The sequence below is a fragment of the Amborella trichopoda genome, chromosome 11 (genome assembly GCF_054954075.1).
Source record: "Amborella trichopoda isolate Santa Cruz 75 chromosome 11, AtrichopodaSantaCruz75HAP2 v2.0, whole genome shotgun sequence".
NCBI classification, from domain to species: domain Eukaryota; kingdom Viridiplantae; phylum Streptophyta; class Magnoliopsida; order Amborellales; family Amborellaceae; genus Amborella; species Amborella trichopoda.
The window spans coordinates 44,601,742-44,620,705 of NC_142346.1; the positions used below are offsets into that span (position 1 = coordinate 44,601,742).

At 37.2% G+C, this 18,964-nt stretch overlaps 1 protein-coding gene across 1 annotated transcript; it reads right to left on the minus strand.

Moving 5' to 3' along the window:
• Positions 1-300: 300 nt before the first annotated feature.
• On the minus strand, positions 301-13,454 carry LOC18448387 (TRIGALACTOSYLDIACYLGLYCEROL-like protein). Its single transcript, XM_006858453.4, has 5 exons — positions 13,028-13,454; positions 11,767-12,016; positions 11,070-11,451; positions 1,647-1,921; positions 301-1,070 (listed from the first exon to the last, which is right to left on the minus strand). Exons 1-5 carry the CDS (start codon positions 13,306-13,308, stop codon positions 873-875), a joined length of 1,386 nt encoding a protein of 461 aa, XP_006858515.1. The 5' UTR covers positions 13,309-13,454; the 3' UTR covers positions 301-872.
• Positions 13,455-18,964: the final 5,510 nt, after the last annotated feature.

Genomic DNA, 18,964 nt, shown 5'->3' on the forward strand with positions numbered 1-18,964 from the left:
ACGGTAGTTAATGATATACTTACAACCATCTTATTCAAAATCTGATGGACAAAAGTGATTGTGACATCCTTGTATTAAAAGTTGAAAGTCTCTTTGTAAATTTTTCCAACTTGAAAATATCCTCACAAAATACACCCCACAACTTGGTCTTCTTTTAGCTAATCAATGACTCGATTGACCTTGCTCTTACCATGCCTTATGAAATAGTTGGGCTGAATCAAGTCATCAATTACAATCTACACCCCCAAAACACAAATCCTACTCAAGGGGATTTTCTCAATCTGAAATTTTGGGATCCACTTTATAATCACCAAATAAATTTTAGATAAAAACTTCTATATCTTGTTGTTACAGTCGACTGAAAAGAACATGGTTTCCCATTACAACACTTCAATATCTCCTTTTTACTTCTTTCTCAAAGACCATTTTCTTGGCACCCTTTGTACACAAACCACAGCTTCAAAAAATTTCGAACGGTTGTCTCAGGTTTCATAAAGGAAAAGGATACCATGTGGTACTTTGCATGATACACTACAAAAACATCAACAGTTTACCACCAGTAACCATCAATCAATGATCTCCACCATTTGGAGAATGGAACAGAGATCCCATGGCAAAGCATACGCCACAGACATGGGGTGTGATAGTTTCAATGATTCCCGGATATGGAAATGTCTGCCCATCTCTCTCCCTCTCACACACATACATGATACCGCCTACAAAACAATTTCTTTTTTCCCTGAATGGGTAATGAACTGCAAAATGGTACATCACAAAAAAGATCCCCCCTAAGATTTTTTGTTTTTCTAAAAGCCTGATCTGGTATAAAACTCTTACTTTCAGAGAAAGAAACTTGCAGCGAAAAAAAAAAGTCAGAACTCGAAAACACGCAATTCTACCATTCCCTCTTTCCTCTTGGGCGAATACCAACATACAACCTTCCCTGAGTGCATGAGTCTAAAGGAATAGCTCAAGCTGTAGACAACATCCTCCACATGTGGAGGAAGCCTGCCAGAAGGAGAACTCAACGAAAGCCTTGAATCCACCCTTGCTACTATTGGCCCTGCCACCTGTGTATTGCACGTCATCATAATTCAAGAAAATTAAACAAACAAGAACAAACAAATGTAAAGCATAAGCTTCAGCTAAGAGCAATATCAAGAATATTCAAGTATGCATAACAAAACCTTCAAGTTTTATATCTGAGATCCATAAAATGTTGAAAGTCATGTCTTGATAAAATTCACTTTAGCCAACGAAACCATTACCTTACTTTTTTTGTCATCAATCAAAATCATCCTCTATCTCTCTCTCTCTCTCTCTCTCTCTCACACACACACACACACATGCACATTCATTTTTGCCGGCTAAACCACTACCTTACTTTTTCTGTCATCTCTCAAAATCGTACTCTCTTTCTCTCTCTCTCTCTTTCATCTCTCTCTCTTCCAAATACACACCCAGCTATGCACACACACTTGCCAATGGAAAACACATCGAACAAAAATGATCACTGCCATAATTTTCCAAACAAGAGCAACTAAACATAAAGATATGCCAGTGAAAGAGACGGAGAGAAGTATAGGTATGCAGCATATGCAACATACGTGCACAAACACTTAAAAGCAAGACATATCTGACAATACCTGCTGCTGCAAGATCACATTGAACTTTGAAGAAGCCAGCCGCTCAGGTCCCGTAATAACTGCCAATGCCGAGGGGATGTCAAGACGGGCGTCTAATCTGGTCAAGTCATTAAATGCCTTCCTGAATTTTCCATGTTGAATCGTAAAGCAAACCGATCCAAATAAGTCAGCACTAAATGGGGATCTATTCTTCAATGGAAGCTTAGCAATCCCACCATCGCCTGATCCCTCTTTTGGGCCTTCACCCCCACTAAACCAGGCACAACATTTACCACCTTCATCAAGAAAAATGAAAGAAACAAGAGAGAAGTGAGACTGTGCAAAAGCAGTAGAAGAAAGCCTTGCAGATTTCTTATAGCAATCAATAAATCAATTGAACAAAAGTTTCAAAAACCAAATCAATTGAACAATAATACTTTCATAGAATACTAGAAATCAATATATACATGCAAGCATAATGTGTGTGTGAAAAAGAGATAGAGAGAGAGAGAGAGCAGACGTGATCTAGAGGCCACTACTCACCACCTACTACAAAGGCAGCACAATAATCTAAGATCCCCATGAATATATGCCTCAATAATATAAGACCCCATCCTTTTATCTTGAGGTGAAAATCCTCTGGGTCAATGCCTCATCAAAATCAGGATACCTGACAAATGGCCCTTGCCTTAGGGATATCAATTATCATTGCCTTTTATAAAGATGGTGAAGACTGCTACTGAAATTTCTTAGAAGCTTCTCATCAGCACAACTGACTCAAAGCCCAATATCCTTGAAACCTCTATTATTACGAAATAAACAACCCCTATAGCCACTGAGTTACCCCCACATGCGTTGCCTTGTTTTTGCAGGTTCCAGACTTACCCCTTCTTTGAAGAACTATTTGTCTAGACCTTATTTATTTTCTGTCATGCACTTGATTACATGCACAATCAATCACGTCTATGTGCACATACATAAAGTAATAAATCATATTACATTAGAAGGTATTTTGGGGGAATATCCCAATGCAAAGACACCACAAAATATCTGCAAGATTAGCCTAAGAAGACATTAGGCTTCTTGCACGGACCATAAGCATTAGGCTTCTTGCATGGACGAGACATGCATATCGTTTTAGCATGCCAAATGCATCGATTAGTCAAGAAATAATCAGGTGACAAATAGTCACGAGCCACAGAATCTGTATATAGCATGTTGCGAGTTTATAGAACAAACAAGCTAAGGAAAAACCAGTAGCAAATTACAGCTATGACCAAGAAGCGAGTCTCACCATTGTTCCCCATGTGAAGATTGAAGAACTATAGCAAGGTGCGTATAGTAGAAGACTTAGTATTTCCTTAAATGTTTGAGAAAACAACTTATCAATTTTTTAAGAGACAGTAACATACAGACTTTCTCTGACTGGGCTGAAGTTGATCATTGATTAGATTGGCAGGATGGAGAAGACAGACAATACAGGACAAAAGGAAGAGAAATAAAGCTGAAGAAGATAATACGTCATGGGTATTTTACCCATATACCTCTAAAACTTCCTGACACTTGTTGTACTTCCTTTCCTTCCTGGCTACGATGTGCTGCTTTAGTCTCTTTCACTTTCTCTCGGTCCACTCTGTTCCTACTTTGTCTTATTCTCTCTTTTTGCTACTACCTTCACCCCCCCTTTGATTTCTGTGGAGTTCATTTATATAGACCCACAGGCATGTGTCTTGGTGGAGATTATTGCTCATGGTGGGAACAGATTTCGTGATATTGGACAAATAAAATCCTCTGACACATTGAACATCAGTCATTAAAACCATACAGCATGTGTCCAATACCTTTTAAACAAGACAAGTGTCCTTTAAGGTAGAGGGTTATGCGCCTAACCTCCTGGATAAGGACAGGTGTCCTTAAGAAAGTCGGCTCCATGCCAAACTCCCACATCTTATGTACTACTGTCATTTACAGACACTGCAGTACCTCTTTCTAGAATTTTGTCAAGAGAGTGGTTTTCATGTGGGAGGTTGTCATCAACTTCGTAATATGACATTGGGGTGGCATTAACTCATTGTCAAATCACTGACCCAATGCCAAGATGTCAAATAAGTAACGTCAAACATTACATACCTCACGTAGGCAAGCATATGCAAATTTATCCAATGGAAATCAAGCTCAGACATACTAATTCAGCTAGCTTGTCAAACCCCAAGGTGTGTTAAAAAAAAAAATGAAGAATTTCATAAAATGTAACACGGTGTGGCCAAAGAAATCGGTTCTCCTTCCCAAAAGACGACGATCCACCTCAATGGCATATGTAAAGTTGTCAAGCGCATGCTATTATGCGCAACATGGACAATGATCATCATCATAGCCTTTTTCCAATTAATTGGAGTCGGCTACATGAATCTTGGTCTGCCATTATACTCTATTTAAGGCCATACCCACTATGAGGCCATAAGTCCCCATATCTTTTCGAACAACTTCCAACCACACCCTTTTAGGCCTTCCCCTTGCCCTTTTCAATCCTTCCACTTGAACTAACTCGCACCTCCTAACCGGTGTTGTACTGGGTCGACGCTATACATGGCCCAGCCCACCTAAGTCTACTCTCTCTCATCTTATCACCTAATAAAGAACTAAGAAATGGAGAAGGTAAGATTACACCTTTACAAGCTGTGGAAAAGCAATCCCACAAATCCAAGAAAACAAGATGGCATGGATTCCCTACAGTCATTATCACAGTGAAATCATCAAGAAATAAAGCTTTGACCAATGCCATCACCAACAGTGGTAGGAGGCAAACCTTTAACAGAGGCAAGGGTTGGGGGAGGACAAAGTGTCATTCGCAACCTCAGAGCTCCTTTATACATCCCAATATGTTGAGGATGAACTCCGGATCAGAATAAGATGATCCTCTTGATGATGACATCACTCCTACCTCTTTGGGAGCTGTAAGGTTTATTGTCTTAGGGAACAATGACCCTGCCACTTTACACATGTTTCACCTAAAATAGTATTAAAGAGAACTAGAGAGAAAATATGACTCCAATCAAACAAAGCAAAGAAGCCCACTACAGAACAAACTCAGCCAAGATTGTATACAAAAAATTAAAGCTTTTTTATTTAAATGGGGTTCGAGAAGGATTATGAGCATTGATAAGCATACTCATTTCAATTACATCCAACTTTATACAAAGAACAAAACACCTTTGACATGTAATCACAAAGGCTTAGGAGACCTAAAGAAAGGAAAAATACAGATACCAGACCCTGGAACCAATACAGATTCAGTATACATTGTGTATGAAGCAAGGGGATCAAACTGTTACTCACTGTAGAATGCCTTAGCAATGTTTCAAAAAAGGGTCCGCCCAGCGCCTAGGCGCCCAAGACCCTATGCACCGCACGCCTAGGCCTAGGATGCCCATTCTGGGCGGATGTACCTGGTCAGGCGCCCAGGAATGTGTCTTTTTTTTTTTTTAAAGATACCCAAGGTGGCAAAGGGGGTAATATTGACCGCCAAAAAGGTTTAAATAGGTTACGAGGGTTATTTTCAACCCCCAAAGTTAAAAGAATAATTCCATAAACCCTCTTACTTATACCTAAGAATCAAAAGTATTTTTTGTGGTTTGAAGAAGCTTTCTAAACTTCTCTACTTACTATGGAATATGCTTATTTCTGAGAATCAAAAGTAGTTTTGTGGTTTGAAGAAGCTTCCTAAACTTTTCTACTTATAATATGGAGAGTTGGAGACTATTACTAATAAATATCCTATTAGACTTTTTAAATTTTATGTGGTTTGAATTTTGAAATTTTGAAAAGTTTATTCTCAACATGCGATATGTCATATTTGAATAAAGCATGTTACAATATTTTCAAATGCAATAAATTACAAATTTGACACAAATATATGTATATATTATATATCTATAAAATTTGTCTAGGCGCCCGCCAGGGCCCTGGGCCCCAAGCCAGCTGCCTTAGGGCCGCCTAGCGTTTTTTGAAACCTTGTGCCTTAGCCTTTGCCTTGAAGCTCTTGATTCAATCATCTCAATCTCTCTGGAAATATGAATGTCTATATCTAGGAAGCTTTCATGAAGTCAGACCTCTGAATCAGCAAGGTTATAGCTGGAGATTCAAACAGACTTCCTCTCTCCAAAAGGATCCATGTCATATTCAAAGCACCCTTTATATAGAGGCTTAAAGCTTGATGAACAAGGAAAATCGTCAAATTTTGGTAGGTTTCTCTCTTCAATATCATGGTTCTGGATTCTTCTATCTTCCAAGAACATCAGATGAACATGTTTTGAGATTTCATGCTTTATTGAACACAAAATCCCATGACTTGAGGTTAGAAATTCGTACTTGGAAGGTTCACCACAAAGGGTGAGCATGCCTAAAAAGCAGTTGTGTTCTTCATCAAATCACTCTTCAGCACGTTTCTAGGCCTTATCATGTCCCATACTTGATTGGCCATCCGAAAATGAATCAAATGGCATTGATTTCATAAAAAACCATGCCTCATATCAAACGATCTTTGTAGATTAAGTTTCATAAAAAAAAATTGTTCAAATTTATGGAAACTTTAACATTTGATCCAACTATTGAAATGGAACTCTGTTGACAAGTCCTCTGGTGCTGGCCGGCTGTGCTGCAAATAGGGAGCTTCTAAATCAACAATGATGTGAACCATCTTTGGGCCTTTGAAAATTAAGTCAAAGTAAATCAAATGAGGGTCAAATGACCTAAAATTTGGAGGGTAGGGTTGAAATCATCTGCATAAAAGACCTAGCAATTTAATTGCTCTTGGAGAACATCCATCGTGATCCCCTTTATACAGCGCTAAATCAAGGGTCTGTTCAGAGTTCAGACCACTAATCGTCTTTCCCATTCTACAAGGCAAGTATGCCGCCCGTGTGTTAGAACTTCAAAATTGGTGGAAAGGTCCTCGTTATGTCTTGAAGACCCTCCAAGACTCATCCCATTCTTAGACTGTTTGGTTGGTCCTTGAGGGACAACTTCAAACCACCTGCAATCCAGCTTATGATAGCAAATATAACACCAAGGAGTCCAAATTCGATGAATTTTGCCAAGGACGCTTGTCCAGTACTTATTTGAATATCCCCAAGTTTGTCTCCATCTGGAACTAATGTAACATGACTATGGATAGAACAGCAGCCTGGCTGCTTGTGTATGGGGGCCGCCATCCATCTGAAAGTTCAGCCTTCGCTGCAAAAACTAGTCATGTGCAACACTTAGGCTGTGGAAGAGCTGTGATGTTCACCCCCAAGAGCTCTGTGGCATGTTGGGGGAAGTAGATATGTTCACCCTTGAAGCTTTGTGCTACTTTTGAGGAACAATATGCGGCCTTATGTGTCAATTACCAGGCTTCGTGCCATGTTTAGGCTGACGTCTCTCTGGCCTTCGGCGTAATGCCATGTTGGGCTGTGTTGATCTCTTGATAATGAAAAACACACCCAATCAATGTTCCACATTTTGTCATGTCAGAGGCATAAATTCTGCATGTTGGCCATAGACACTTCTAGAATTCCAGACACACGCCCATTGTCAATCAGGCGTCTACAGAATTTCGAAAGTGCATGTCTAGAAGTAGGACTACTGGCCATATATTGGAGACATTTGTCTTTTTGTTAATTTTACTTTTATTGAACTAGTATTTAGTTTTTCCAAATAGGTAGATAACTGCCAATAGATACACATGCTGAAGCCTCATCATTCTACAAAGTTGTCATGTTCAACACTCAAATTATTGGTTGGAGCATTGTCAGACACATTATATACATACGTGTGTCCTTTCCATGTAACATATTTTTCAATTTATTAGAGTGCACAATAATTGAAAGATCACCTTATTTGAGATATTCCAAATCTTTTTCTTTATTTTATGAGTGATAAAATTTTCCAGAGCGTGACCAAGGCAGTAATTTAACAGCAGTTCTACACCATTTTCTCATTTCTGGCATACATGAGACCACGGAATCCACTCCATTCAGTAACCATGAAGAATCAACTAATGAGCTGCCAGCTACCATAGAACTGATGAATCCAGTTTAGGACTTGTCAACGTATCACCAGTAATTAATTCCTCCAAGAGATGGTTGAAGTGCATAGGCCATTGCAAGCTCTCTGAATGTTAAGGGAAGCAAGAAGGGCCAACAGGGAACATTCAAAACTATTTGAATATGTGCTGATGAGTTGGGCACAAAAAAGAGAATCTAGGTTTCAAACATGCCCAAAATTATGATCTCTCTCAACACAATGCAAAACAACGCAACACAATGCAAAACAACACCAAAATATGTAGAGATGGGCGGTATGTCAAAATTTTCTAAAACCTAGATATATATAAATTCTCTACTATAGCTTTCCCAAGACCCCACAAAAGCAGCTTTCCCAAGGCATGCACGTGCGCCCACACATGCACGCACGCGCATGTGTGTGTGTGCAGGCACATAAACACACACACACATATATATGTATGTGGGATTATAGACTGTAAGATCATACACACACATAAACATTCACTTTTGGCACAAGGAGATCAACAATCACTCGTATTCATTACATGTGAAATCTGACAAGTTAAAGTGACGCAAACATTTGAGAAATTTTACTTTTTGGACTTTGTTATACTAAAAGTAAATGGTCTTATTGTATGTATGTATATGTGTATATATATAATGTGTGTGTGTGTGTATTAGTGTATATGCATATGTATCTGTATATGTATATGTATGCATGTATGTATGTATGTAGGAACAGACACACACACATACATATATCATACTGTTAATGTATGTATGCATGTATGTAGGTACATACACACTCAATACATATATCATACTGTCAAAGCTTGATAGTGGCGATGGATATCGTGGTCAGTAAAGCACTATATGAGGAGCATGCATATAATTTCCAAATTTCCTAAGAATCAATCTCCTCTAATTTGGTTTTAGTTTGGAGCTCTAGAAACCTCAATATCTCCTTGATATGTCGCCCATTGAAATGGAGAGCCCAGATTAATATTTTTGGTCACGGTGTATTTTGGACATCTTTAGGGCACCAAACCCTTCTCTCTTTTATTCAGATGAAGCTATTTTCGCGGATTTTTTGGGATGAGAGAACGTTTTGGAAACTTTTAGGTCCCTTCCACTCCTCAAAAGTTGTTTTTGAGGTGGGCGGAGGACCAAGATTGGTGTGCCGGATGGAACAAAATATCATTTCCCAATTAAAAATAAATAAAAAATCACATACACCTCAACAACGTATAATGACAGTATGACACAACAAAGATAATGACAAGTCCAGTAATACAACTGTTACCGTTTATCAAAAAAAAAAAAAAAAGTCTCCACGCCCAGATCAGAGAAAAGTGCAAAAATTAGAATGGTCCTAACTTCTTTTAGCAACCTCAAGCAAGAGTAATTGGAAATCGAATCTTTTGCTCCCAATATGGTAGATCCATAGAGTAGGAAAAAAAAGGAGGATATATCAATCTTCCAAACAAAACGCTAGATACTGATGTAAGAAGTAAGATAATAATTTAATTTCCCTTGGTCAAACTTAGAACAAAAAAAAAATTAACACCAATCAAATAAGGTTTGAAACCTACGGTTCAGCACTCTGAGGCCCTCAGTTGGATGCCTCACGTCAGATAATTTTTCATTCTTCAGAATTTGATTCACAGAAGGCATTATGAATATTCATACAAAAGATAGGCCATTAGGACAGACAATAAAGTATGCAGATAATGCTAACTTTAATGACTAAACTAAAGGTTTCACCATCATCGATTCCATGATAGTATCTATCTACCATTATTATCTACAGGTGAACGCACATACCCTTTGGCCATGGGATATGCAGTGATCCACAGCTCAATCAGCCATTCTCATAATCATAATTCACAGAAAACACTATAACATTCTTATCGACAAGTGGAGCTACACAATCTCAAAGAGATTACAATAAAAGGCAACTGTTTATTCGTGGGCGAGATTGCAATAAAAAGCAACTCTTTATTCATGGCTAAGAACCATTGCGAGATGGAGGAGGCAACTACGATGAATTTTGATTCCTCATCTTACCAACTTCTATTAAAAAAGAAACAATGCCCAAATGAAAACTTTAATAGGACAAACTCTGGAGGATTTTACACACACGCACACACAAGTATTATGTATGTATGTGCATATAGGTATGCATATAAGTCAATATAGAAATAAATCAAAAAGAATGATATGGGAAGATATAGACAAGAGTCGCCTTTGTGATTACAGGTGGTGCAAGCATCTTAACGATAATACTCGGCATATAACTGTATCATACTAAAGGAAAACGCATTGAGAAGACCAAAATAATAGCACCCATCTTATGTACGTCCTTGCAGCCAATTAATTAGAAGGAACTATCCCAAGCATCAAACATGTCTTTGTGGCATGTCGATATAATAAATAAAGCAATGAGACCCAAAAATAGAATGACCTACAATGCTTCATAAAGCATCTCTTCAAAAGAGCAACCTGAAAAGGGGGTGACAATGAGGATATGAACAAGTTGCATGAAAAGCTTTTGAACAGAACAAATGGCCATGCAGCTTTGGTGCGGAAGAGAAGACAGAACAGCCTCAATGGTTATGACAATGCTTGCACTTGGCATCATCGTTTCCTCAATTATAAAAAAAGCACACACACGAGTCCATACTTCACAGGCTCACAAAACTCTCTCAACCAAGGTCTGAAACTAGCGGTGGAAACACAAAATGCCATTGACATATGTTTCATTAATTATGGTTACATTAATTATGGCTATGTAAAACAACCATCATCAAAAAATATCACATAGTATCCCATACCAATGGTGAGACAAAATTGCAACTTCCCATCTCACACATCCAAATGTACCTCTGTCAAAGAACTATTAAGAAATTTTGTTACTGTTACAAAATAGGAGCATGCTTGTTTTTTTTTGTTGACTTGGTTTCTGACATCCAAATATCCAAATCCATGAAGTTAATGCTTTCAAACTCAAAGTTATACCTTGCTTCAAATAATCAACCTTTAGTCATAACAGGAACACTGTTTTGTTTCGTCAACTACCAAGATTGATACACTATTGCCCAATTCCAACATGCCTAGGCAATTAGATTAGCAATAGTAATATGACAACAAATCTGCAGCAATCATTAACGAACTGCAGCAATCATTAACAAACAAGGAAAAGCTTTAATAATAACAGTCTAATAAACCAACCTTATACAATATGAGTATATATAAAATTACCAGGAAAATATGAATAAAAAAGGGAAACAAAAGATTCTACAAACAAATAGATTAATTGATCTGTATATTCTAGCAATTCCATCAGTGGATGCAAATAATCTTCACAAACGACTAGGACTATTCCAAAGCAGCAACTTACCAATAGTTCCTGATATTGCAGCATGAGGTTCTCTTAGATGCACATCATATGAAGTCCACAAAACATGCCCATTGTCTGTTTTTACAATTAAATCCTTCAATTTCTCCTTTTGTCTCCAAATGTCCTTGCTCTTCTCATAAGAAAAGGCTGCTTTCGCGCAAACCCCAGGCATAAGTGATGGGGGTACATCATTAGTGGTAGATGTATGAGGGTGAGGAATTCCATGGTTCTTATGTATACCAAACCGATACCTTAGTCCAGATTCAGAAACTAGAGACGACAAATCCAATGACATTGACAACGGCACATCCCAATAAGTTCCATCCTTGTCGATGAACAATTCTGGCCAAGCAGCTTCTAGTGTTACATCATGATGAGAAAGCTGCATTCAAGCATAAAGGTACCAACGATTGGTCACTAAAAAAATATTATAAGATCAACCAACCAAGAAGAAACCGTAGTCCTCAGACTAAAAACAATGATGATGTGTGACACTAATGTCTGAGGGTCCCATAGAAAAATGCAGTGTTAAGATAGTCTAAAAAAGTGCCAAGCAATCCATGTGAGATGTGCAAAATATTTACAAATTACAATATTGTGTGTACTCAAACCACAATAGACCAAATACCAATAGAAATTTCTTAAACAGCTCATATGCAAGTACTATGACCATGGATAACATATAACCGAAACTTGCCTTCTTAAAGAACATTGCTTTTGAGCGGCGTCCCTTCTTGTAACCATGTCCTTCAGTGCTAAAGACGAGAGATGAAGACGGTGTAAGAGAGATTTGTGAACATAAACCAAGGGAGTATAGCGCTTTGTCCCAAAAATGCTTCACAATGTTCCTAATCCCAGGATATTCGAGCTCTTCACCACTTGCTACTTCCGCCTTAATGTCAGTGATTAGTTTCTTTGGACGAAATTGCCCTACTAAAGTACACCACCTGCATAACGTGCCCATTAACAAATATAAGAATATACATGGAATGCGGAACTAGCTTGGAGAAATTTCATATTTAATCCATAATAGGTGGTTTAGAGAAGAAATGAGAATGTGCACGTAAATAGTTTTCAAGTAAACAATGACTAAAACAAGTACCAACCTTCAAATTAAGACTTGCAGACAAAAATTTAATACAACCATCTTCGAGACATAAAAAGGGATATGTATAAATCATGGTAAGATCAGATATCTATGGATTTAAGCATCTAATTAGTTCTGTTCTACGTTATTTAATGTGGTCACTTGGATGACGAATTCAGGAAATTTGGCAACAAAGCAAACAGCATAGCTGTGATTCTAGGCATATCCATTGCAATAATTTGAAAGTTTCAAGGACCTAGCTCCCTTAACAAAAGAAGAGAAACCGTACAACCATCAATATCGATGGGCCAATGACACCTAATTGTTCATATTTAATGGAAAACACAATAGATCAGCAGTCACTGAGTTGAATTTTATGCTATCAGAAAATGGCAATCTCAAAATTATTTTCAGATTCTGACATCATGATGCATGACTGATGAAGTTCCAAATAATTATTCATACATGTGAGTGTACATGTGCATTTTCATTTTTGTTTGTGATGCATTTGCTATGGATACTTCCTTTCAGAATTTGCATCATTGAGGAATATGTAGAATATTATCAGATAACACTGAAACATTTAAGTGAGAGAGAGAAGGGCCACTCCTGTTCATTTAAAATAGCTATAGAAGGATGGATTCAAATGCATTTTACATATATATATAGAGAGAGATTTTACGAGTTGACTTGGATAACTTTAGGAGAGACTGGCATGCATTGTACAGAGAGAATGAGAGAAAAGGCAAGAGAAGAGTTACAGGTTCGAGTCAGATGGCTTGCGAAGAAAGAAATGGAATGCGTTCTATAGATAGATATGTCAGAAAAGTAGAACGAGCGCGAGAGAGAGAGAGAGAGAGTTTAGCATTACCAGTTGGAGCCTGATGGGCTGAAGAGAAGGGACTGCAAAGCTAGGGCACCAAGCTCCTTAGGAGTAGAAGGGCCGGCAGTGTAAGAAGGTATGAGCCCTAGTGGAAAGCCGGGGGACATGATAGAAAGTTGCTGGACTCGCAGGGCTCGGCTCGCTCGAGCAGCGCCCAGAGGGAAGCAGGGCTCGTCCGGCACAGCTCGCACCACTCCGTCAAGGGTGGTGGCGGTTGAGAGGTTCAGATCCCAAAACCCACTGTCCATCGCCCATCGCAGCTTCGACATTCTCTGTTTCTCTGTCTAAAAAACACACACACTCGCTCTCTCCCTCTCTCTCTACACTCTCTGCATTTTCCTCGCAACCTTAAACCCCGGCTACCTCCATGGCTTGTGTCTTATCCCCTGTGCGTTTATTATTTGAACTGCCGCCCGTGATCTCCCTCCCCCCCCCTCTCCTTTTGCTCACTGTTTTAAGACGTGAAAGATCTTACGTTCTTGCAGGAGTTTACTATCCATTTACTCCTTCGTACAAAACATAACTTATGTATATTTTTAAGACACGTTTTCTAGTGAGTCTCTATGTTTCTAGTGAATCTATGTAGAAATTAGTCGACTCTTAAAAATCTATTTTTGAGATGGATTTTCAGATCCAATTTTTAAGAACATATAATTTATTATATGAAGGTCATGAATATAAAATAAATAAATTTTAAAAAATAAAAATAATTATTTTATGAAGTAAACTTTTGGACTAATAGTTTCAATTGTTTTTAAATGACCATCTATTTACATCCATCTTTAAAACTGAAGCTTTATACTTGGGATTGCATATTTTAGAAATGTGGTCGAGCCCACATGAAACAATTTTCTTTTTAAAAAAAGGGATTGCATACAATGAAACTATTTACCCTTACTATAAGGAGGTCACAATTACTTGTCACCATCTAATTCGAAATCTAATAGATTGGGTGTGCACGAGAAAATTCATTTTGAACTTTGAGCTTGATCAATAGAATAAATGCGGCCACCCAATTTCATATCCAATTATTGAAAATTAATTGTGACCACCTTGTTCCAGGTCTCACTGTATACTTTTTCTTGGGTAAGCCATAGGTCGTCTATTGAACTGGAACTGGATCATGCAGTCCAGTCAGAAGAAATAAAAGAATTATAAGGAAAAAAGACGTTGCGTACATCCATCTTTCTGTCTATAATATGTTTGTCTCTTTAATTATTTATCAAACAAACATAATATACATGGAGAATCATGTAAATTAGATAGAAAAGGGTTGATTCTCAATTTCGAGCGGGAACATAAGGGCCCATGAGTGACTAGATCTTATCAGATCAACAATTCCAAATCCATATCTTTCATTTTTTCAAAATCTTGCTTCATTTTACCCAAGCGCAAAACAATTTTATGTCGTAATAAAACTCGTCTGCTCCGATTAGCTAAAGCTCATCCCATCCCGCTACCAGTCTTTTATACAATAAAATCACAATCATCTTTAGCTGTTAAAATTGTAATTAAATTGTTTGAGGTGTACTATATAACTACATACAAAGTTCAAAATTTAATGGACTGTTGGAGATGTGTCATGCCAAATTGTTTTGATCTCCCTGTTGGTATCAATGCTTCCTTGGGGTTTTACTAAGGGAATTCAGTCTTGGGTATGTGAGTTCATCAGTTAAATGTTAAGCTAGGTGCATGTAATAATTCAGTGCGGTGGGGGATTCTTTTGTTACATCCTATTGCGGGTTTGCTTCATTGGAGGATTCCTGATTCTCTTCCAATATCTGTTGAGTATTTGTTGAGCCGTGGCATTCTCAGTTGGAACTCATTGATAAGAGGTCATGCCTTCGGGTAGCCATGGAGATGCTGTCATGCATTTTGGTTCGAAATTCATGGCCTTAGGCTTGAAACCAAAAGAGTTTGCTAGCTTCTCGACAACTTCTGCAACCTTCCATGTTTTCGAGCCATCAAACCAAGACCATGCTCTCATACAGAAAGTGGGGCCTTGATTCTCACAGGATGAACTTAAGCTTTGCTAGTTTGACTCTTAGAGGTATGAAATAAACTGAATCTTTTCCTCACAATAATCGAAGATCACCATCACGGAAAGAAAACCTGATGTGGAGCAATAAGCTTGACATATTGCACAAATGTTGCAGAATCAACTTATATCCATGTGGTTGTAGGGCTTAACTTTATGCAAAATGCATCTGATTGTTATTCCTTGTTTGATGATGGATCACTCTGGTAGCTTTATCACAGTGTCATGCCTAATACAATTTTAACTTTAATTTTTTGATACACTTGTTTCATGCCTTAGTTGTTGTTCAATCACTCTCTCATAGAGCTTCATAGTACGATTCATAAGTTTGATCCCTCAATAGTTCGCACAGTTCTGTATGTCTCATTTGTTCTTGTAAATAGATATCACAATACTTCTCTTCCACTCGTCTGCCATTTTTTTTGTTGTCAACACCTTGTTGAATAGCATGGTCAGCTCGTCAATGGCAATCTCTCCTATGCTCTCTATCGAGATACCATCTGGTCTTAAAGCTTTTCATGTCTTCATTTTTTCAAAGTTTCTTTCAGTTCCGATGTCCTAATCCTGCAAATGTATTTATGACCTCCGTCCTCATTTATAATAAAAGTTCATTCTACTGCTATGTTCCCATTATGTTCGTCATTTAATAATTTTTGAAAATAAGCTCTCTATCTTTGGTTGACATTTTATCATTCACGACGACCATTTGATATTCACTCCGATATTTTGATTCATGAAATTGAAAATCCCCTCGTATGTTAGTGTAGTAGATAGATCTAGAGGTACAACCCTATTTGGATTAGCCGTGTTGTTAGGGTTGGTAAGTCCTTTTTTCTCTCCCTTTCTTGATGGTGATACAAAAAGATCAAAGTGCTCTTCTTTCTTGATGATCAATGATGGTTTTACATTCAACCATGTTGAGATTGTTAAACCATTCTTAATCTTGGATCTGTTACCTTGGCACCGATTTTGAACCACCATTTAATTCAATATACAAAATTTGAAGTTTTTTAATTTTATATACTATATACCTATCCCTAACTAGCCCTGTATTATGGAACCCAATTACATGGAATAAACATAATTCAACTTTGAAATGATATGCTTGAAGGCACATACTTTCGACATGTTATGATTTTAGAATATCATGATCTTACCGTGATAAGCCTTCATTTTTTAGTTTTACTGGAACGAAAACAATTCCATATATGCATAGGTGTGTATACTAACACGAGATAAAAAGAAAGTTAACATCAAAGTTTAAGTGATATAAAGATAGGGGTTGGGTCGTGGTGGTAGCACCCTCATATCTAGTTCCCATATCGTGGTTTCCCAATTTTGCTGGCACCATCCATTGACACTTTCAAACGAGCTAACTTCCTAATCTACATAAAAACACGGGTAGGGGTTTGTCTTCCCCATTAAATTAACAAGAAAAACAAAATTAAGTAATATAAACTAATAAATCGGCATTGATACCTGTGTTGCTCAAAAGAATGTATTAGACCCCAATTGACCCACAAGAAAGCAAAATAATTTGAAGGCATTTTTTTAAAAAGTTATTTGGTAGAGAAAATGAAAGCTAATGCAAGTTACACTAAATAGAGATTGGTGGTCCAAATGGGCAATATGCCATTTCCATTGTATTTTGCCCTTTTTGGGTTTTGACTAGTAAGGATTTGTTTGTGTTTTACAAGTGTCCAAAAAGTTGATGGGATGTGTAACGATAAACTTTTTATTTTTTATTTTTTATTCTTTTTAACCATTTGAAATGGATTTGATGGGATGTCCAAGAAACTATAAATATTTTTTTTTAATTAAAAATAATCACTTCCATAAGCACATTTGAAGTTATCTTTGTCCTGGTTTTATTTGGAGGCAGTTGGAAGCCTTTAATGTCCGCTTTGTTCTTTCCCCCTGTTGGAAACAAAAAGATGCACATTAATAGTGCGAAGTTGTTTGAAGTGGAGTTCACCATCAGCTCCTTTTTTTTTTTTTTTGAGAAAGAGGGGAAGGGGCCGGACCTCTTCTTATAATTTTTGAAGAAAGAAGTTGAGCTTTATTTGCATTTTTCTCTCTAGAAAGAGTAACATTAAGTAAAAATTTTGACACATTTTTTAATAGGAAAAATTTATGTAAAGTTGACCCCTTAAATTGTAGAATTTAGGTGCACCACAAAAATCTATTAGAAAAATGCTATTTGACGTTGAAAAATCATCTAATCTCAGCATCGGTGTGTGGATATGTGAAAAAAAATGTTAATTAAAAAAAAAGTGTATATTGCAACATATTATTTGGACTGTCAATTTTCAAGATTCTCATGCATTTATAGATTTATTTTATTTAAACTATTTTTGTGGGTTAAAAATTTATATTTAGAGATGAAAATATATTCTCGAGCCAGTCTACAAACTTTCAACACGAAAATTGCATCTTATGTCAAAGTTTGGAGGTGTGCCTTACTTTGATTGTTTAAGGTTGCAAACTTATGCAAACCTCATTTTTTTTAATATCCTATCACACGTGCCACATTTTAATATCTTCCTAAGATAATATTTTAAATATATTACATATTAGAAAAGTGTTTTGTGAGTAAGTCAACTCACCTATTTTTGTGAGTCCCCTTTCCAAAATCCACCTTAAAAATGGATTTTAGATCCATAATTTCAATGTATGAGAGATCACGAATTTCTTTCTAAAAAATAAGAATTATGTTTTTTGAACTTTTTTCTAAACTATTTATTTTGGTTTTTAGTTGAGAAACTCCTTTTTTTTTACGTCCATCTTAGGTTTCAAGTAACCATGTGTCCTCGAGTTGAGTCAGCAAGCCTCTGTAAGAAATGTGAAGCTACTGAGTTATTTTCATCAAGCTGAGCAAAATACCAAGGGCGATGGTTCCAATGTGCTTGGAGGATTAGGGTTTGGATCCCATAAGAACAAGCGTGGTACAAATCTCCAGGTTGGTGAGCTCATCTTTCCAACTTTGATGGTCCCAAAATCCTTGGGCTTATTGGACCAATATCTCAAAAACCAATGTCACTTTAGAGCGTGGTTATCGAGATTGAATTAGTTCGGCACTTCAATCCGTCGAACCACCAATCGGTGCCTTAGTCAATATGGTCTAAATAAAAAACCAAGCTTTGCTTTATAATCTTTTTTAGTTTTGGTGAAAAAAATGAGCAATCTTCTTTTTGGGGGGAGGCTTCAGATTTTTTATTTTAAAAATCAAATATAAAAAAATTAGATATTTATATATAAAGCATATAAAAATAATTAAAATTTAAAAATATTTTTTTTAAAAAAAATTACTTTTATATAAATATTTATTTGCTTAGACCAAGGTGGCCGAAGTTTCGGCCAAATCAGACTGACGCAGACCCGATTACGACCGAAGAGACTCGAATATGACCGAAACGGCAACACCAGGATTTGCTTCGCTTTGGTCTAAGCCTAAAATATGAAGGCACAACACTAGGCCAAACAAACGGGGCAGTTTTTATTTCTAATATATTATATAATTTCAAACTACGCTTCATGTTATTTTAAAAATCTGATCCAATCAGTTCAACTCACACTCAAATTAGTTTTGACTTGACTGAACTCTTTATCAGATCGATGGCTAGTTTGATCATCATAACATTGTATAGGAGAAGGACTGCCAGAGAGCTGCAAGAGAAGGATCGAGATGATAATTTCCATTCACCAACGTCGCTCTATAGGCATAACTTTGGGGATGTAACTTAGATTCTGAAGTGAACTTCAGAATTTCAAATAAAAAACGGGTTTTGCCCGAGGCAGCAATTTGCTCCCGTGGGAGAAGGACACCATACTCGCTCAATATGGCCCCTCTTTTGGATTTAACAATGTATATGCACAAAGTTGACGCC